Source organism: Mytilus edulis, chromosome 2 (genome assembly GCF_963676685.1).
Source record: "Mytilus edulis chromosome 2, xbMytEdul2.2, whole genome shotgun sequence".
NCBI classification, from domain to species: domain Eukaryota; kingdom Metazoa; phylum Mollusca; class Bivalvia; order Mytilida; family Mytilidae; genus Mytilus; species Mytilus edulis.
Window position 1 is genome coordinate 99019134 of NC_092345.1, and position 23545 is coordinate 99042678.

The window sequence follows — 23545 nt, forward strand, 5'->3', positions numbered from 1 at the left end:
ATTCTATAGACGATACATTATCAGACCTCATTCTATAGACGATACATTATCAGACCTCATCCTATAGACGATACATTATCAGACCTCATTCTATAGACGATACATTATCAGACCGATACATTATCAGACCTCATCCTATAGACGATACATTATCAGACCTCATCCTATAGACGATACATTATCAGACCTCATCCTATAGACGATACACTATCAGACCTCATTATAAACAATCCCCTTGACATTAAAAAAAAATCAGTCCATTCTCTTGACGATAATCTCACTTGCATGTTTTAAAACTATTCTTAAGTCAGTTATCATAATTTCCAGACATGGATCTAAAATTAAATTACGTGCAAGTGTCCATCCAATTCTACGCATGCGTCTTTCAAACTTCATGTGTTAACAATCAAATTACATGGGGTTGTCAACAATCTATTTATGTTATATAAGACATGTTTGTTTCATTGATCGTCAGTATTGTGCTATTGTTTCTTACGTGAATTTTATTGCTTTGGTTTAGTGCTTACTGGTGGTTTTTGCCTCTTTCTTTAGTTATGACATAAAACATACGATATGTATCTATATTCTAAGCTGGAGTTACTGACACAGCGATGAATTGGCTCCGGTCCTAAGTTTTTTTTATGTTTCTGTTTAGTACCGTACTATTAAGACAAGGGCTGTCCACTTCAGCAATGACTTGAAGCTTTTTCGTTGTTAAAGGTGTTTCTTAGACATGCGTATAAATACATTATACAATTTACAGAAAAATATTGCGTTCATGTCCTTGCCAAAAGCACTGAAAATATGACATCTGGTTAAACTTCTAGCGATAAAGTAAGCAAACATGGTAGATAACTATAGAAAAAAAATCCATACAAAGGATGTTCTTAAAAACGGAAAGACAGTTAAAAAAAGAAAATAGTACTCAAACAGGACCAAACACCTGATACGAAACGATGCAATGGCAGAAAATGTTTTATCTTCAACACGCCTACTACTTTATGTGTTTTGTTTTTCAATCAGGTGTTGCATATTAATTTTTTGATAACAAAGGTCCTAGAAAGGGAACAAAGATTAATACAGTTGTCAAGGTTTGCTTCTTATTAGAAAACACTTTTAAAAATTGGAAACTTCTTCACAAAGCATGCAGACTTAAGACTAGTTTGAGATATGGTAATAAGGTTTTATACATCATAGCGCATATAAGGGACGACATCAAAAGTTCAATGAAGGATAAAAAACTTAATTCACATAGTTTTTTTCACTGACCCCCCCCCCCCCCCCTTCTTAACTTAATTTGGGGAAAATTGATTGACCAATAGGGGTATATGTAAAATCGATTTTAGATTAACAAAACTTGCAGCAATGTTGACCCCCCACCCCAAACTATTTGATTTAAGTTTTTTATCCTACATCGATCTTTTGATGTCGTCCCTAAATACAACAATATTGACAAGAACTGTTGATATTTATTTTAGAAGATTAAACTAAGCCAAATGGTACACGGACAGAAACTATATTTAGCTGATATTCGCCGATTCAAATAAATGTATAAGTAGAGATGTGATATACATTAAGACGTAAAAGAAATGAATGACATTTAATAATAATCTTCCCTCTTACTTCACATCACGATGTAAAGGGAATGACGAGCTGTAGAAAATGCTACAACGATGATCAAAAGGACCAAATATAAATGACCAGATCCCAAGGACAGCGCGTATGTATAGACCTGAGAGCGGACTGGAGGGTGTCTGCTCACTCAAATGATGCGGATCAATGGAAGGGTATAGACATACCTTACTCATGTTTGGTTCATTTGTTTCCTATGCGTTTACCAGACGATAGAACTATCATTTATTAATGTACAAGTTTATGAAATGTTTAATTTCGGCAATCGCTGACATCAATTATGTCTGAACATTTCCTTAATCAATCCGACTTGATGTCAAATACATGTAGAACTTTTTATAAAACACATATACCCTCGGATGCCTCAAATATAAAACAATGAGACATAATGATGTATTCTGGCGTCTACAAGTTATACATCATTAAAACTTTACCATGTCCTAGGGCCTATTTTTTGTTTAAGACTTAACATGAATAATAAATAAACGTAAATCACTTATTCGTGAAGTAATGTTGGACGACATATACAAGAAACGATTATTGTTAAGACATATATTACAAGTAACTTCTCATGCGACAGCCTATACTTCAAAAGGAGAATGTCAGGCAATTTACAAACGAGCTTCCTCAGATGGACAATCATCTTCTCAAATCATTTTGATTCTAGAATACATATACATCAAAGTTCTTATACGAATTTAAAGGAAAAATTAGAATATTCAAATAGTTATTTTGATATAGATATAGGAAGATGTGGTTTGAGTGCCAATGAGACAACTCTCCATCCAAATTACAATTTATAAAAGTAAACCTCCATCCAAATTACAATTTATAAAAGTAAACCATTATAGGTCAATGTACGGCCTTCAACACGGAGCCTTGGCTATAACAAGCTATAAAGGACCCCAAAATTACTAGTGTAAAACCATTCAAACGGGAAAACCAATGGTCTAATTTATATAAAAAAACGAGAAACGAGAAACAATTATAAATTACATAAACAAACGACAACTACTGTACATCAGATTCATATTATTGATATGTTCATTTCATTTGTATATTTGAAATTAGAAAAAAAGTGACATTCATACTAAGCCTTAATAGACCGACATAGTAGAATTGTAAAGTTTTCCAATTATCCGAATTTGATAGGAAGTTTTTATAAGAACAATGTGTTATTTGTCTATCCATGTATCAAACATCAGATGATGGCTGTGAATAGTAATAAAAATTAGTTTTACACACCAAAACTTAAGCGTTTGTCCAAACTCAAATGCCTCGTCGTCGGTTCAGTATCGTTTGTTCTTTTTATGGAAGTTCGTGTAGGTTGCATATTTTAATTCTTTCATAACTTATCTTTACTCCCGATGTCTAACGGACGAGCAAGTTGTGTCGACACGTCTGTATGTTTATTTTTTCTTACTAAAAAACCAACCCCATTTGAAGTTAAATGATTTCTCCCTAACCCTTGTAGTAGTTGTTTGTGCTTAGTTCTTTTGGTTGTTTAACTGCTGTCCACATGCAGCTTCTCATAAGTTAAACGTTGATATCATCATCAGCGATTTTATGTGTTATTAATATTGTGTTATTGGTGTTGCTGTAGCTTTCATTGTCATTTGTTAAACTATTTTCTCTCCGGAATTTCTAAAGATAGACCTAAAGAAATAAGTCTGATATAGTAGACTGGAAACTGGGAGGGGCTTCTGAAAATGACAAGCTTCCCTAGCTCCTAATTATACGACAGTGGTCTGAATTAATTTAATTTGTAAACTGAACGATGAAACTGAGAATGTCGTAAAATGCCTTCCCTTTTATTTTTAACGAGTATAGTTCATAGTCTAAAGAAAATATCAAGGAAACCGGTTTCTTTTTTTTTGCCCAGTCAAATGTACTTCTTATACTTTGGAATGGAGCAGCATAATGTTTAATTAAAAAAAAAATGCTTATTGTCATTTGAAGATACGGACAAAACTTGTTTTTGTATTTACTATCAGCATCCAAAGTTGGTTATATTTGAAGCGTATTTCAGACTGAAACCAAATAAATTATATTATTGCATAGCAATATAATATTTCCCACAGAAAGTAACCAAAAGTTAGCGTGCAATAAATCCAATATTGCACTCGTGCAATAAATCTTCAAAAATTTATGACGTCATCAACGACAAAATCTTTGTTTAAACCAATTTTTACTTTCAAATATTATATTGCTATACACTAAAAGGGTTATTGCATGAATATTGGGGAATATTTATTGTCCCTCGTAGAACATATAGTGCACTCACAAGCTCGTGCAATATAAAATTCTACTCGGAACAATATTCCCAAATATTCATGCAATAATCCTATACTACAGTACTCAACTGTATATGCAGCTGTATATATATTATCAACGATTCCACATGACACTGAGCGAGTTCTGGGCTTTTTACACCGCAAAATCGTTCTAAATATCATGATTAAAACTTGTTTTAGGCGTTTAATTTTAACAGAAAAAACATGTCATGATATAAATAATTGATGGTCGATATTTATATTTATGCATAAATTTACGTATAGAATCAGAAGGATTTGAAAATTTACACGTAACTTGGATTAAAACATTCATTTCCTTGTCTAATGGGACGAAAATTTCCTCAGAATAACTCCCACTTATCAAACAGTCATATTTACCTATGACCCTGTCTTCGGGATTTTTCCTGTTGGGGCAGTGGCACTTCTTCATTTCTCTCATCGGCAAGAAAAATAAATAAAATTTCATTTTTCAAACATATATTTTTTTCTTCTGGCCTCCCTTCATAGTCAATAATGCTGTATTCTCTGAATAAGGTTTATTCCAAGTTTCATTGTTAGCCCTTAAAAATGCAATTAATTTTTGACTTCATATCATTAATATGGACAGTTAGAAGTTAGAGTATGGTAAAGAAAGCATACAATGAAAACTTAAACTTTTCAAATGGTTTTTGTAGTAAATTAAAAGTGTTATTAGGTAAACTTGGTTTTCAGCATGTCTGGGAAAATCAAAATACTATGTCAAAGAAAAAAAATGCTTTTTTCATTTCAAAAGAAATAAGAAGAGGAGTTCATTAAATACTGGAAACAAGCTCTTTTAGTGACTCTAATAAAGATAGTCATGGTAATAAACTAAGAAAATATCAAAAATAATTTTGAATTAGAAAAATATCTTCTACTAGATATACTAGAACATCTTTAGAACAGAGAATTTGTCCAATTTGCAAGGATGGAATTGAAGATAAGTTCCATTTCCTCATTGAATGTAGTCTTCTTTTGTCATCTTTTGTTAAAATGTCTGATCAAGATAAGTTTAGTTCATTTTGAAAAGTAATCATACGGACATTAGTACTGTATGTGTAGCTGGGATAAGCGATATGTATGATTTGAACATTCATTTAAAGCAAACATAGTGTTTCTAAGAGCTTTTATAGTATTGAAGCTTATTGTAATATCTTGAATTAACAATATAGTATGAATAACACCTCCACGCAAAGTAGATATTAAATATGTATCTCTTATCATTGAGAAAATATGTTTTTTGGTTTTTTTGTTGTTTTTTTGTTTGTTTATTTTTGTATTTGTATTTTGAAAATGTCAGCTGGTATCATTTCTAATCAATTGTATCTGATTTTATGCCCTTTATGGGCCCTGTAATTTGGAAATAAAAATATTCTATTCTATTCTTTTCTATTCTATAGGAATAAACACCAATAAAATTATTTGATTTGATTTGATTTGATTTATTTGATATCACAATTATCGTCTGCATTGTCTATAGATTTCCCGCCAAAGATATATATGTTGGGATTATTTTTCTTTTATTAAAAAGTTTTTAATGCATGTAAATTTTGCAATCTAAACATAAATGTTCTTAATCAATAAAATCTGTCTTTGAGAAATTCGAGACATACTCTTTAACTTTTTAATATAATAATTGTTTTTAGCATTTGGTTTCTTCATTAAAACATTATTAAAGGTACTAAACATTGAACTGTTGAAGTGATGTCATACCTTCAGAGTATAAGAAACATTACGTCTCTCGATGACTGACATCTAGATAAATAACATGCAATTTCAAGATATATTTCTATGTGAAAATATAATTTTAGTGGAAACAATTTTGGTATCACATGTTTATCCATGGTAAAAGCATATGCTACAGAACAAATTGGAATTACATAGGACTAGTATCGAAGTAGTACACATGAGAATCCAATCTTTAATGGTAGAATTTTGAACATCTAACGCCACGTGTCTAGCGCTTAGGATAATGATAACTACACCAAGTTCGTGATTGTATTGTATTATATTTATTATTCATTAGTTTAATTCTAATTCTATATCGTACTCAACTGAATATGTTGGTAAATAAAATGTGTGAACTTATCAATACCTTATTACAAAACAAATCTGACATAATGCACTTGTGAAACTGACAAAAACTTTCTTTAATTTCTTTTTAACTGGTTTATCTTTCTCAACATTTTCTAGTATTTTGTTTATGGTCTTTTCTTGAAAAAGCAACGTTTCGAACTTTTACGACATTTCCGAGACCGATGCGGAGTCAATGATATTATCACCAAGAACACAGACTGTTTATGAATAATGTTGTTTGAAATATTATTCTTCGATAAATATTTATCACTTTGAAATTCAACAATCTATCAGCCTTAATTTTGATTCCAATACAGAGCATAATTCTTAATAATTTTTTTGCAAGGGATTGGTTTTAACTCATGATCGGTACTTCCTCACTTTGTTGCCCTTAAATCACGAACTGTAAATGCATCGTGTCTATATAAGTTGCTGGACTCTTTAAGAGTGTCGAGAATCGTCTTTCATATGATTGCTGTCTGGCTGCACTGCAGAGCAACATTACCCCTCCCCCCAAGAAAAAAACAATAGTCGACAAAACATGTCATGTTACTTGTCTACAAGAACTTCAACAAAGTTTTAAACTAAGTCACTAGGTTTTATTTATGTCATAAGCAAACACGTTTTCTTTTTGAAAATGTACGATCTTCTGTAATAGGGAAACATTTAATAATAAAGCTTCACTAATGCATAACCACGGTAAACCAGGTAAAATGTAACCTGGAAGAAAGCTTTTATTTTTGACCAGCGAATTAGGTCTTATTGAGTAAATTACAAACATAGTATAACATAGACGTATAACGTTAGTTATGATTATCCGTCAAAACATTTCTCATCACGACTGAATGGACAGACCAAGAAGGCGCCACATCTATCAATCCTAGAAATGATCAACACGAAAATTTAATCCCATCAATGTCATTTGTTAATTATTCTGATATGATACATATTAATAATTAACATAACCCGTTTCTGGCATCACCGTGAACATGGTGGTAAACGGAAATGTACTATTGCTATGTCTGTTTTGACACAAACTGGGGCGTTGTTACATGTGGCGTATAAATATGTTCCATGTTTATAGCCTGTTGGTCAATTTAACAATGTATATACATGGTTGAAGTTAACAGAACCATTCACGTTTTCGTTGTTGTTAGATATAAAGAAAACAAAACATTACTTACATAAGGACCGTGACTGAGTGTGACTGAAACAATACGATCGTAAATAGAACATAGACAGCAACAAAGAAAAATCAAGAAATATATAAAGTAAATAATTCCAAATATTTTAGAATCTTCCAAAGAACTAGCATATGGTATTTTTTTACACGGTTCTAAAGATATGAAGGGATTGATAAAAGTTTGAAACATTACTCGCAATATTAAATGTTTTTTTAACCACAAATACTTTTTATCAGAGGGACTCAAAAATATTAACCTTGTCTGCAGATTCGTTCACTCTTCAAATCATAGATTGGATGTTGAGCAACTATTGGTCGATTGATTTTCTAGTAAATGCTAATTTTGTTATTTTGATATTAATTACAATTTAGTTTTCATTTACTTTAGAGTTCGTAGAGCTCTTACCAACCTTCATCAGGAACGTTATGAGCACCCCCCCCCCCCCTTTCCGCCCCAAAATAAAATAAACAAATAATCAAAAGCATAATAACAAACAAATAAAATAAGTTTATTTGCATTTGTTTATAAGTTTTATAATTTGTCTGCATTTCTTTGCACCTGTCCAAACCAGGAATCAGATGTTAAGCAAATAAGTTGGGACTTCGGAGTCAGTGAAAGGATTAAGACTAAATTGAGGTTTAATACAGTTTTTAGACTACTTTTTGATACAAAGTTAATTGTGAATAATTTTGTTGTTTCTTTGTTAATTTTTAAAATTGAAAGGTTGGTATCGTAGTTTTTAGTAAAGCCTCCAAATTGGAGATATGTTTAAGTAAATTAAAAGATTGATATTGGAGCATCTCAGATTCTGTGAAAACAGATACGAACAGATATTTTATAACCCAAACAATGTACGTATCCGAAATTTTTGTTTGAATTGATTGCTTTATCCTTTCTAATTATATTTGTTTTTTACCGGCATATGCATTCCCATTCCAGAGGACCTGAAAATATATACGGTTTTGGTTTGGTTTGCATTGATTTGTGTTTTTCTGAGTCTTTGGTTTGATTTGTGTTTTTCAGTCTTTGGTTTGATTTGTGTTGTTGAGTCTTTGGTTTGATTTGTGTTGTTGAGTCTTTGGTTTGATTTGTGTTGTTGAGTCTTTGGTTTGATTTGTGTTGTTGAGTCTTTGGTTTGATTTGTGTTGTTGAGTCTTTGGTTTGATTTGTGTTGTTGAGTCTTTGGTTTGATTTGTGTTGTTGAGTCTTTGGTTTGATTTGCGATGCTGAGTCTTTGGTTTGATTTGTGTTGCTGAGTCTTTGGTTTGATTTGTGTTGCTGAGTCTTTTGTTTGATTTGTGTTTTTCAGTCTTTGGTTTAATTTGTGTTTTTCAGTCTTTGGTTTGATTTGTGTTTTTCAGTCTTTGGTTTGATTTGTGTTGTTGAGTCGTTGGTTTGATTTGTGTTGTTGAGTCTTTGGTTTGATTTGTGTTGTTGAGTCTTTGGTTTGATTTGTGTTGCTGAGTCTTTGGTTTGATTTGTGTTGTTGAGTCTTTGGTTTGATTTGTTTTTCTGAGTCTTTGGTTTGATTTGTGTTGTTGAGTCGTTGGTTTGATTTGTGTTGTTGAGTCGTTGGTTTGATTTGTGTTGTTGAGTCTTTGGTTTGATTTGTGTTGTTGAGTCTTTGGTTTGATTTGTGTTGTTGAGTCTTTGGTTTGATTTGTGTTGTTGAGTCTTTGGTTTGATTTGTGTTGTTGAGTCTTTGGTTTGATTTGTTTTTCTGAGTCTTTGGTTTGATTTGTGTTGTTGAGTCGTTGGTTTGATTTGTGTTGTTGAGTCGTTGGTTTGATTTGTGTTGTTGAGTCTTTGGTTTGATTTGTGTTGTTGAGTCTTTGGTTTGATCTGTGTTACTGAGTCTTTGGTTTGATTTGTGTTGTTGAGTCTTTGGTTTGATTTGTTTTTCTGAGTCTTTGGTTTGATTTGTGTTGTTGAGTCGTTGGTTTGATTTGTGTTGTTGAGTCTTTGGTTTGATTTGTGTTGTTGAGTCTTTGGTTTGATTTGTTTTTCTGAGTCTTTGGTTTGATTTGTGTTGTTGAGTCGTTGGTTTGATTTGTGTTGTTGAGTCGTTGGTTTGATTTGTGTTGTTGAGTCTTTGGTTTGATTTGTGTTGTTGAGTCTTTGGTTTGATTTGTGTTGTTGAGTCTTTGGTTTGATTTGTGTTGTTGAGTCTTTGGTTTGATTTGTGTTGTTGAGTCTTTGGTTTGATTTGTGTTGTTGAGTCTTTGGTTTGATTTGTTTTTCTGAGTCTTTGGTTTGATTTGTGTTGTTGAGTCGTTGGTTTGATTTGTGTTGTTGAGTCGTTGGTTTGATTTGTGTTGTTGAGTCTTTGGTTTGATTTGTGTTGTTGAGTCTTTGGTTTGATTTGTGTTGTTGAGTCTTTGGTTTGATTTGTGTTGTTGAGTCTTTGGTTTGATTTGTGTTGTTGAGTCTTTGGTTTGATTTGTGTTGTTGAGTCTTTGGTTTGATCTGTGTTGTTGAGTCTTTGGTTTGATTTGTGTTGTTGAGTCTTTGGTTTGATTTGTGTTGTTGAGTCTTTGGTTTGATTTGCGATGCTGAGTCTTTGGTTTGATTTGTGTTGCTGAGTCTTTGGTTTGATTTGTGTTGCTGAGTCTTTAGTTTGATTTGAGATTTTCAATCTTTGGTTTGATTTGTGTTGCTGAGTCTTTGGTTAAATTTGTGTTGCTGGGTCTTTGGTTTTATTTGTGTTGCTGAGTCTTTGGCTAAATTTGTGTTGCTGAGTCTTTGGTTTGATTTGTGTTGCTGAGTCTTTAGTTTGATTTGAGGTTTTCAATCTTTGGTTTGATTTGTGTTGCTGAGTCTTTGGTTAAATTTGTGTTGCTGAGTCTTTGGTTTGATTTGTGTTGCCGAGTCTTTGGTTAAATTTGTGTTGCTGAGTCTTTGGTTTGATTTGAGGTTTTCAATCTTGGGTTTAATTTGTGTTGCTGAGTCTTTGGTTGAATTTGTGTTGCTGAGTCTTTGGTTTGATTTGTGTTGCTGAGTCTTTGGTTTGATCTGTGTTTCTGAGTCTTTGGTTTGATTTGTGTTGCTGAGTCTTTGGTTGAATTTGTGCTGCTGGGTCTTTGGTTTGATTTGTGCTGCTGAGTCTTTGGTTAAATTTGTGTTGCTGAGTCATTGGTTTGATTTGTGTTTTTCAGTCTTTGGTTTGATTTGTGTTGCTGAGTCTTTGGTTAAATTTGTGTTACTGAGTCTTTGGTTTGATTTGTGTTACTGAGTCTTTGGTTTGATTTGTGTTGCTGAGTCTTTGATTAAATTTGTGTTGCTGAGTCTTTGGTTTGATTTGTGTTGCTGAGTCTTTGGTTAAATTTGTGTTGCTGAGTCTTTGGTTTGATTTGAGGTTTTCAATCTTGGGTTTGATTTGTGTTGCTGAGTCTTTGGTTTGATTTGTGTTTCTGAGTCTTCGGTTTGATTTGTGTTGCTGAGTCTTTGGTTAAATTTGTGCTGCTGAGTCTTTGGTTTGATTTGTGTTGCTGAGTCTTTGGTTTGATTTGTGTTGCTGAGTCTTTGGTTTGATTTGTATTGCTGAGTCTTTAGTTTGATTTGTGTTGCTGAGTCTTTGGTTAAATTTTTGTTGCTGAGTCTTTGGTTTGATTTGTGTTGCTGAGTCTTTGGTTAATTTGATTTTCTCCGCTGGTTATTTTGTGTAGTGTTTTCTCTTTTTATCCGTTTGTTTTGTGTGCGAACAAACTTTTATTCTAATTATAGGGTGTTACAGTTTTATAATTATTTGTTTTATTTTAAATGAAATAATATCAGTTTAATCGTATTCAGTTTAGATAATTTAAACACTGGAACTGAATGGAAATAAAAGGATGTCGATAACTGTGTGAGAAATTCCGTATTTTTCCAAACCGTAAACTAAATAACCGAAATATTTTTATAAAGTTGTGCATGCAAGTCTGGAGCAATACTTGTTTGCACTGTGAGGTATTGGTGAACCTGAAAAGTGATTAATTGGATTGAATTAGATAAAATGAGTAAAGTAACTTAGTTATCCGAGATGCAAAATATAGATCTAATTTCGATAAACTTAATTATAAATTACTATGGGAAAAGTTGCAAAAACCAATACTGCTAAACGCGATCAAGTACAGTTCACTCATTATGTGTGTTTTTTTCTTTTCGTGTATATTTTTTTTCGCTTTGAAGGTCAGTTGTTACTATAAACATGAACTGGTAGTACATTATTCTATATATAATAAATGACATGTAGTTAAGCTTCCGTGTAAGAGAAGGGGGATAATTAACTTTTACGACACTTTCATCTGCTTACCCGTCAGCCAATAGTTATTGTGACTGATATTACAAGTATTACAATATAGTGGCTTTCACTGGTATACTATCGTTAGATAAAATTATATTAAACATGAAAATCTCCAGAAATGAAACAATTTGAGCGCCAATCGTTGTATTTTGATATCAGCAGAGAAGTATCTCCGTCAACAAAACAACAAATAATATTCAACATTTGGTCATTTGAATTTGAATTAATATTTTAGATATGTGTCCCGTTTGTTGGCTGTTTTTTTGTAGTATTTAGATGAAGTTGGAATACAAAGTATTTAATATAGTATAGAGCGTTTTCCAACTATTATTTTTTTGTTTTATTATGTTGTGTTGTTGCACCGCATATCCAGTAAGAGGGAGGGTTGGGAGTTCACAAACATGTTAAACATGTTCAAACACACAATATGCGCAATGCGCATTTCCTAAGTCAGAAGGCTTCAATTCAGCAGTTGTCATACTAAGAAATTGTATCTCTTTTGCAAACGTCAGGCCGTTAGTTTTCTCGTTTGAATTGTTTTACATTGTTATATCGGGGTCTTTTATAGCTGACAATGCGGTATGAGCTTTGCTCGTTGTTGAAGGCCGTACGGTGACCTATAGTTGTTATTGTATGTGTCATTTTGGTCTCTTGTTGACAGTTGTCTCATTGGCAATCATACCACATCTTCTTTTTTATATTGTTTTTTTTTTGGTCATTTTCCCACATCAGTCGCTCTTTATAGAAGACAGCACAATATCCTGAATTTGTAAACATCTTCTTCCTAAACTCGTATGATTCAGTGGTCCGCTATCGGTCAGTATCATCTCGCCTACGTAGCGATAGATAGTGAGTCGGAATATAACGACTGGATTAGTTTCTGTTGGTCTCCACATTTCCCTAGATTCGTATCAAATTTTAGTACTTAGTTTAAAATATATCAACCTGGTAATTTGAAACAATTCATTTAAGCAGAGCATTTTATAAATAATATTATGTTTCACGGTGAATTCTATGTGTTAATGCATTTATTACTACACCCCTCCCACCAAAAAAAACCACACAAAAAATGTATAGTAAGAAAATAGCACGATCACATTTTAAAATTCAACAACGATTAAAAAAAGCCTGTGTTCGTATGATTTTCTTTATATTGTTTTATTAAATATATTAACACTGAAAGGAAGGAAGAACACCATATTTTATCGGACAAAATGAAGAAATTAAAATATATGAAACACATCTTATTTAACAAACTGTTATTTGATATATGTATCATATTTTTGCTATTGTACGAGACTTGATGTCGTCTGCGATAGTCACTTACATCGATCTACACACCACTCAGTACCACGTTTTATGCACCAGGTGTTTAATAGCGGACCAATTTCACACAATAATAAAAAGTTTGATAAATTATACATATCAAATCATTAACTATTATTGTCTGGTGAAGACTTTGATCTAATTATGTTTTTGTAACTTGGCGCCAGGTTCCGTCATCTACCGGAGATTTTCCGCATTATAGGGAAAACCTGGAAGTTATACTGCTATTAGTCATCTGACGTTTACAAATATCAACTTTTTCTTTAATAATTTATGAAACAGTAATCAAATGTCATAAACGTGATCTGATCATTTGAAAAGGAAATAGTACAATTATATTGTTTAATTTATGGCATTGAGGAACTATGCGAAGCGCAGTAAACGTAATGCATACAGCCCTCAAAGGCTTGAATATAGGCTAAAATGAGGTCCACGAATAATATTTTAGTCGTTATAACGAGTAAGCCATGTCGCTATAGAGAGTTAGAATATCAATGGCACCTACCAACGTCCGTAAATAAAGACAACAGTAATATACCGCTGTTCAAAAGTCATAAATCGATTGAAAGAAAACAAATTCGGTAAAAATAATCCTTTGTATACCTAACTATAGTGTTTTATTAAGGTATATACAGAATTATTTTTTTCTGAGACAAGAGCCTGTGTATCACAGTCTACCTGAGGTACTTTCTGAGACAAGTGTCTGTGTATCACAGTCTACCTGAGGTACTTTCTGAGACAAGTGTATGTGTATCACAGTCTACCTGAGGTACTTTCTGAGACAAGTGCCTGTGTATCACAGTCTACCTGAGTTACTTTCTGAGACAAGTGTCTGTGTATCACAGTCTACCTGAGGTACTTTCTGAGACAAGTGTCCGTGTATCACAGTCTACCTGAGGTACTTTCTGAGACAAGTGTATGTGTATCACAGTCTACCTGAGGTACTTTCTGAGAAAAGTGCCTGTGTATCACAGTCTACCTGAGGTACTTTCTGAGACAAGTGTCTGTGTATTACAGTCTACCTGAGGTACTTTCTGAGACAAGCGCCTGTGTATCACAGTCTACCTGAGGTACTTTCTGAGACAAGTGCCTGTGTATCACAGTCTACCTGAGGTACTTTCTGAGACAAGTGTCTGTGTATCACAGTCTACCTGAGGTACTTGATTATTGACTGATATTTTAGTTCTGGTAGGATCTGAAAAGTATGGTGCATGGGACAAACGGCGGCTAATTTAAATCGTCATCGGAAAACAAAGGCCTTTTTGGCAGGAAAAGAAATATCCTATAATATGACAGCTACGAAACCCAAGGCATTATTGCTCGTGTTCTTTGACACGCAGAGATCGACGTGTTTTCCAAAAAAAGAAAATAGATTGAACGATAGTGTAAATAGCTTTTTTAAAAACATCAAACAAATTAAGCAGTTGTCCTCTCAGATGAAGACATTATTTTCAGAAGAAAGTATTTTTATTTCGGTTTTATTATACACACACTAGTGTAAAAGTTATCACTGAAAATTAAAAAAAAACTTGAGCATTTTTAAGCAGAATTGAATGACGATGATGAATATATTTTGCGAAAATAACACTTTTAACCAGGCGATTATCTTAATAATTGAATTAACATCGTATAATGTATATTGTGCCAATAACATGAACTCATATTGAAAGAAAATGCGCAAACATGTATTTTCGGCCACAATCTATTTTATTTTAATTTTTAACAGTCAAAAATGAGTTTCAGGCATATGCACCAATACATGATTGATGAAGATCATCATAAAGTCTCTGTTATTAGAGTTCTAACATTCCAGTTCAATTTCCGTCAACATGAACAACATATCTGATAATTAAGACCTCATTATTGTAAGTACAGGATAATTTTATCGACGCCATTGCTGCCAGATCGAATTTTATCCTACTGATTACCCGGATTAAGCATAATTCGACTCCGGCTTTCAAAGTTGGCTTTGAAATCATTCTTTCAGCTAGGTTTTATTTTTAAAGTGGTTTTGTACGCCTTTATTTTCATTTTTTTGGCTGCGCCGATTAATTCGATACAATAGAAGCGTAGAAAATTGATAAGTTAATGATATCAGGCATGCACAAGAGGTCTACAAAGATTATTTGAAGACATTTAAAGAGTAACCACTATAACGTTAAAACAGTTATAGAGTTGAAATAGTTGGGTTTTTTTAATACGTGGAACACAGATAACCTCCATGGTTTTCAGTTTTTAAATTTCAATGATTTTGACCAAAATTGTGTGTGGTGGGTGAAAAAGGGGAAGCGCACACGCCTTTATTTTATAGTTATATTAAAATTCATCTCTTAGCATAAACAATACTATTATTTCTGTAACAAAACTACCCTTGAGTCGGTCAATATCTGTCAATTCAATGTGATTTCTTCGTGTTCTTATTTCTTACTTAAAATGCACCCAAACATCGGTAATATCCAGTAGTAAAGGCAACAATTGTACTATAATGTCTTAATTCAATCAAATGAAATTTGTTATACATTATTATTAAATTGTCTGAGAAATTTTATGATACACAACTTGGCGTCTTCAAGTAAACTTTGCCAATTTTATAAACAAGCGGAAAGCAAACACTAAAACATTTATTAAGATAAAAGTTGTCAGTTTCATTTACAATGATAATAGTCATGTTTGTTACATCTCTTCCTGAAGACGCCATTCTGTAATTTGTGCACTGGAAGACAAATAGATTTCATCAAAGACAGACTTGAAATATTCAAAGAAGATTTGTTCCTGACTGACGACTGCATGCTTTTCAAAAGATTGATTAACGAACTAATACAAAGTACAATCAAGACAACTAATAAAAGTGTAAGACTTTATAGTTTATACAAATGATTGTAAACTGTTTATTTCGATAGTAGAAGTTTATGTTAATTTACAGATCTTAAAATACTATGAATATAAACTTTTAATATCTACATTCTATATCATTCTATATAAACATAACTTTATATAAAGAAATTCAAAAACATTTCAAAAACATTAAACGAATATAACTAGTATTGACTAACAAGGATTAAGTATGACAGCACCAAAACAAATACTAATGAATTGAATTCATAGTTAAGTTATCATATATATTGTTCAAATTTTCATATATCTAGTAATATTTCATTGAAATGATTTTTTTTTATTTCGACCTCATACCTTGCGTGATTGGGAGATGTCTTTTTGTCTAGACTCAAGACACTACCAGATTCTTACCTTGGTTGCTTTGTTGATGTATATTGCCTGGACGCAAACCACTACCAAAATGTATACCTTGGCTAATGGTGGGAGTCTATCGTCTGGACGCAAACCACTACCAAATGCATACCTTGGTTGATTGGTAGATGTCTATTGTCTGGACGCAAACCACTACCAAATGCATACCTTGGTTATTGGTAGATGTCTATTGTCTGGACGCAAACCACTACCAAATGCATACCTTGGTTGATTGGTAGATGTCTATTATCTGGACGCAAGACACTAATCTATTCTCTGGACGCAAGACACTAGTCTATTGTTTGGACACAAGAAACTACCAAATTCATATTTTGGCTGATTGGTTAATGTCTCGTGTCTGGACGCAAGACACTAGTCTATTGTCTTGACGCAAGACACTACCAAATTCATACCTTGGCTGATTGGTGGATTTTTATTGTCTTGGCCCAAGCCACTAATGAATTTACAAGCCATTCGTATATTTTCTCTTCAAAGCACGATATTATACGAAAGATTAGTACTCTTTTAAGGACTAAGTAATACAAAGGCTTGACCGATACATTAAGTTTCATCTCCATCAGTCCAATCCGTCATTGAGATATATTTATCGATAATGAGTCGATATTATTGAAGAGGGAATAAATACAAGATATAAACTAGAATATGTTCCTTCCAACAAATAAGCTTTAAACTTCTTGCATGTTTAAGCAAAAATATATACGCGTCTTGTTTTCACTTCATGACAATACAAATCCTTGGGGGTAACCTGGAGTATAAACAAGAGTTACAAATCAAATAGTCTCTTTGTCTAGAGGTGTAATCAAAGAACCATTATTGTGCATTTGTTGTCTTTGCTTGTCATATGGTCCGATTTTAACTTTACACAGGAGGTCTCGGGTTTCATAACTATTTTTAAAAGGGACTGAAGCGAAGACTAGTGAAACTTTATTTTGAAAAAGTGTTATGAATTTAAATGGATTCTTAAATTTCCAAATGGAATTCTCTCACGATATTAGATATCAAGAAATTCTTGAGTGTAACATATCATGTCACTTGTAAACGTATCACATGTCATTAGTTAAAAAAAGTCATAGTAATGCAAAACAAATTTGATTTACACAGATTAAACAAGGAAATAAACATATCAGTAAACAATAACATAAATATTTGACTCTTCGTTTACAAATTTGAGAAAGTATAAAAAAGAAGATTATTGCCAATGAGACAACTCTCTACAAGAAAAAAAATGACAAAAAAATTAGCAACTATAGGTCACCGTACGGCCTTCAACAATAAGCAAAGCCCATACCGCATAGTCAGTTATAAAAGGTCCCGAAATGACAATGTAAAACAATTCAAACGAGAAGACTAACGACCTAATTTATGTATAAAGGAATATTATATATTATAACAGTACCAAAGAATTGACTATGGACTTAATGATACCGTATAGGACTAGAAGTACACCAGCAGTGGTTTCGATCTAGTGTTAAAAAGAAAAGAAACTCTTTAAAGTTTGATGCGTCTGAAGCGTTGTACTGCATGTACCTTCCTTAGAAATGCTCCAACACAAAACTTTAAAGCCATTGATGTAAAATATACTGGAACACTTGAAGAAATACAAAACCATTAGGGATATTAAAGTATAGCCAAATCCTAAACCTTTCACAATGGAGTTTTAAAACACAAGCAATATATATCCAATGAGTTCGAAAATCATGTCAAATTGATTTAGGAGAGATATACACTTGGGCATGTGAATATAATGGTAAATCGACATTATAGGTGCTCTCGTGTTAACTTTTCTATTGTCGAAATTTTATAAAATTCAATTGATGTCGGCTGTTGTCTTCTCTATGGGTTGTTGACGCTTTGACACATTCCTCATTTATATTCTCAATTTTACATCAGCGCCGATTAAAATGTTTTGTTTGTTTCACTTTGGGTCTGTGTAAAAATAATCCACCAGACTATAAATGACGTAGATGTAAGCAACTTTAGGTCATCGCAAAGCCTTCAACAATGAGTAAAACCCACACCAATAAACGAAACCCAAATATGATATACATAAACAAACGACAACCACTAAATTTCATACTCATGACCTGTATAGAATTTGGGCGATTAAATATGTCTGTGAGTGCTCAACCCACCTAAAAGAATCAGTGCACATCCAGTGGATAAAGTGTCAAGTGGCCTTAGTCCCAGATATTATTGTAAAAGGTTTATTCAAAGCTAGGCCTTCCAGAGGTATGTTAACCAGTGTATTGATTCAATTTTATGTTTATCCTTGCTGTGTGATATTCGGCGTTAAATGAAAATGAACACCCTGCATTTTTCATGCTTTTCAATTAAATATGGTATAATCGCTGAAAGATCCCTCCTAATTTTTTTGAAGACTATCATTCTGCATTGACAGGGCTGTATCTAATACATATGGCATGCTGATCTGAATCTTCTTTTTTATTACTTCAGTTATTGTAAATTATTTATTGATTTGAAGTATCAGATTTGTGTATGGGTTGTTGATCTCAATGTTCTGCTGTATAATGATTGTTGTAACACAGTTTTTTAACAAGACAGATGTTTTTCGCTAATTTTATTTTATACCCAATCAATTAAAGATTATAAAAAAATCCTTAATTTAATTTGTGCGCGTTCCATCTGTTTTGTGTATGTGTTTGGTTGTTTTGTGTACATTATTGTATGTAGTCGCTATTTTAACTGGTATATATTTCATTTTGCATTGACCACGAAACATGATAGTGACAACTTACATACAACTTTATTTATCTAAACACCAGCTGGAAACAATTAAAATTTAATTCAATAATCATATCGATATGTAATGACAAGCTTTATTCATTATAGCCATCAATAGTCATAAACATGTCGTAACTATCTTCTAATTACAATAATCCTTACGTATCTCCTCCAGTATTGCAATCAGAATGATTCAGCTGAAAACTTGTATCTTAGAACATAATATCGAATACTATGAATACATTTTTTTGGGGGAAAAAGGGGGGGGGGGGGAGTCAACATGTATTACTTAATTTGATTTCCCTAGTAATTCAGGACTATATCAAATTAACAATAAATCGAAAAGATATATTCTGAGTGTCAAAAAAACGAACAAATTTCGTAAGGAAGATTTTACATGCAGAAATTAATATCATCTGGATTTATTGTAAATGCTAGTATTACCCATTTTATATTTTCTGGCAATTTTTTTATACCTTCGATTACCTTGAAAAATATTACAACTGTTCTTTCTCCTTATTGGTAGACCACAATTTGTCATGTTTTCTCATAAGTAACTAATTTGCAATATAGATTTATTCCAAAAATAAGTAAGCTATTCATCTAATTCTAAATTTTAATAAAATCTCGAACGTCTTCTATTGAGGGCGTTCACAAAAGTTAAAAAAACCCATATATTTAAGGTATGGTGTAAGGTTATTATATCTACGAAGAAAACATAACCGGATTTACGTTTGAAGGACTAAGTAATGTAAAATGAGGCAGTTATTACAAACATTTTAAGTGCCATCACAATATAGTGTCTCTGATAATAAAGATACCACTACAGAACACTACTTCAGCCTTATTTTGATGTTTTATTCAATTTTTGTCTTAAAACTGATCGTATCGCACGAAACCATAAGCGTAAAGAAAATAAAAAGGGCATAAAAGTTTGTTTTTCTTTGAAGTTGTTTATAATTGTTGGAAATTTGTCATTCGAGGTGAAAACTAATGCACGCATAATGGACGTCGTAAGATTGTTCGACATGATAACGAGGGCGACTTTATATTTTTGATTTATGAATATATAATATATATTAGTTTGGACGGATAGAAATAATATTAAAATAAAATTAACATGATCTTATAATCATGATTTATGAACTATGCATTACCAGAAAAAAGACATGCGATTCTTTAAATACGAATATATAATGAGAGTATATATATCATATAATCGGCAATATTTCTGTCGGACCATTTGTATTACAAAAAAGTAGAAACACTTTTCATCTGCGATCATCTGCTAGTTTATGGTTTAACCAATATGAAGTACGAACTGTTCCTTACTGATTCCGACAGAAAACAATGTATCAATTTTCAAGCCGCTCATTAAAATATGATTTCAAAATGATACAATGAAATACGAACCGTTCCAAAAAATATAATTTCTACAGAATACAATGAAGAAGGAACCGGAACCGTTCCATACAGTATGTATTTGTAAAGAATACAATGAAGTTTGAATCGTAGCATACAATATTATTTCTACAAAATACAACGAAGTACGAACCGTTCCATACATTATGTATAATTTATTCGGAATATGATGAAGTACAAAACATTTCATAAAGTATCATGTATGTCTGCAGAATAGAATGAAATACGAACCGTTCCATAAAATATTATTTCTACAGAATACAACGAAGAACTAACCTGTTCCTAATATATGTATTTTCAAAGAGTACAATGAAGTACGAACCGTTCCAAACAGTATGCATTATTACAGAAAACAGTTACTGTAGTATATATAATGACCGTCCAGTACGGAATGTGTTTTAACAAAATAAAATTAATTACGAAAAAAATATAAAAAAATTACAATCTCATAAATAATTACTTCAGTAAGGTTTTAACTCCCTCAGGCTAATTTGACATATTTGGCCATTGTGGACCTTTTTTGGTATAATAGCTATTCAACTGCATGTTTTTATTCTTGTACATCATTGGCTTTCAAATACTTGGCTTTGAGAATGCAAGGCCCGTCCGAACAACTTATCTGTTTCAAGTCATTCAGTATCTCAATAACGTCCTTGTATAAGACACGTTGTATAAAAGTAATCTTTTTTGGAAAGGCTATTGATCATATCCAAAAGTTAGCAAACAGGTCTCAAAGAAAGCAATTTTGTGGTCTTACAGATTTTCCTTTAATGCAAGTTAAATGGTTTACGACAAATATGCAAGATAAAATTCAAATACAAATAATCCACATAGCACTAGTAACTGATATATGTCAAGACTAATATTATTAGTTACATATATATATATAGTGTGCTAGTGACCTAATACGGTATAAATGGGGTCAGTAAATTCCATATGGAATATAAAGGGACGTAACTCCACTATAACCGTGTATGAAATAAGCCCCGCCTCCCTACTAATCTAATATCAAATATACACGGTCTTCACGCGGACGCTTTTAACCAATCACATTCCTAGAAATGTATAGGAGGTAAGATAAATACACATCTTTAGGATGTTATTTGTTATATTTGATTTGCTTCGTGTTTTTCTAATCAAGGGACCAAATTGAATATAGCCTTTTACCACACTGACTTTTGCACACTTGTAAAAACTTATCCAAGATATCAGGCTTATAAGTTGGTTCGCGAAACCTCTATTTTGTCTCTTCGATGGCACTCGAATCAAAGTATTTAAAAGGTAGTTGAATCAAACATGCAGTGTGGGTGTTTCATGTATTGATGGTTTGTGAAATACTTCGTAATGTCTGAGAGTTAATGAGACACATTCATCTATCCAATATTGCACGATGCGTAATGACTTTAAATAATCAATATATTTTGTTAGGAGTACGTATATTTTATCGTATGTTTTTCTTTGTTGTGATGTTATGCTATTGTTTCAGAAAAAGGGAGAAGGTTTGGATCCATTAAAACGTTTAATCCCGCTGCAAATGTTTGCACCTGTCCTAAGTCAGGAATCTGATGTACAGTAGTTGTCGTTTGTTTATGTAATATATACGTGTTTCTCGTTTCTCGTTTTGTTTATATAGATTAGACCGTTGGTTTTCCCGTTTGAATGGTTTTACACTAGTAATTTTGGGGCCCTTTATAGCTTGTTGTTCGGTGTGAGCCAAAGCTCCGTGTTGAAGGCCGTACTTTAACCTATAATGGTTTACTTTTTAAATTGTTATTTGTATGGAGAGTTGTCTCATTGGCACTCACACCACATCTTCCTATATCTATTTTAAGACAGAGCATTTCACCTGTCGAGCATGAACTTACAACCTTCCTCGAGTCCCCCCTCCTAATTGTTCGAGTGTGTTCTGTTGAACCTTATATTTTTTGTAACGGGTATTAGGAACTGCTGTTATGTTAAGTGTGTTTAGTTAACGCTGTGCAATATCCTTGAATTTGAGTATACTATATTGACTATAAAGAATTAGAATATTTACCAGATTTGTAATAACATGAGCAACACGACGGGTGCCACATTTGGAGCAGGATTTGCTCACTCTTCCAGAGTACATGAGATCACCCCCAGTTTTTGGTTGTGTTCGTGTTGTTTAGTCTTAAATTTTCTATGTTGTGTCTTGTGTACTATTATTGGTCTATTTGTCTTTTCCTTTTTTAGCCATGGCGTTGTCAGTTTATTTTCGATCTATGAGTTTGACTGTCACTTTGGTATCTTTCGCCCCTCTTTTTTGAAGATATAAGGACCATGTGTTCTTTTGTTACCCTTGTATAGTAGCTAATACTTATTTCCCAGAAAATTGATTTATCAATAGTTTTCAAGTCCTCAATGTCATACAACTTTTTAATTCAGACAACAACACGCCATAATCAAATCAGAATTGTCTATCTTTTAAAAATACATTATTAGAAACCGCAACTTTGGCAAATTGATGCATAGAAGGAATTAGTATGACGATAAATAAAAATGACAGTGTAATCTGGCCTCTATAGTAGAGAAACATCAGTTTTTGTGTCACTAGAATCCAGGAACATGTCAAAACCGATACATTTGACTCAATATACCACATTTTTGCAATTTAGTTTGAAGAATAAAATATCAACTACAGCAAATGTGTTAGACAGAATTTTGAAATACAAATACTGCTATCTGAAGCAATTTTAAAAAGATTTATAATACGTCGTAATGTTGATTTTCCAATATTACACTGTAGTTTTCCCTTTGATAGATGCCTAGTATGTCAGTCATTCTAAAAAATAAACCTTCTTAAATTCTGTGCATTTTGTCGATATGTTGCCTTTCCAATCGAGTATTTATTTTGTTTTCTGTGAGTTCTTTAGTGCATGCATGAAAATTGTCAATTTATTATATATTACAAATGTGCCACTATCAGGTCGATGTCAGTACCGGTAAACTGTCACGTCCTTCAGGATAATGATACTGTTGTGCTATCATGACATAACATTGATATGTGTACTGAAGACATGTTTCATCGGTTGGGTATCTTTACTAAAACTAAAACGCTGTACTCTGAGGTTATACGAAAGAAGAAGAAAATTACAGATGTTTGCTAATATGAATCAAAACATGCACCTGAGTACCTTATGTAATCCATCTATTTGTTGAGAAACGGTCAAAATATCATTGCTCCATTTTGTAGGTTTTCATTTACCACTGAATCTTTTATTATATCCACAAATCGAGAACGAAATAAGCTTTATCTAAACATTCACAACATCGGCTTTGTA

General features: G+C 32.5%; 1 protein-coding gene across 1 annotated transcript in view; it reads right to left on the minus strand.

Annotated features, from left to right (window-relative positions):
- Nucleotides 1-2826: 2826 nt before the first annotated feature.
- LOC139511117 (uncharacterized) overlaps nt 2827-23545 on the minus strand; it is a 35773-nt gene continuing 15054 nt past the window's right edge. Inside the window, exon 4 of the mRNA XM_071297689.1 lies at nt 2827-2844. Within this exon, the coding sequence (XP_071153790.1) occupies nt 2827-2844 (18 nt within the window). The remainder of the gene's footprint in view (nt 2845-23545) is intronic.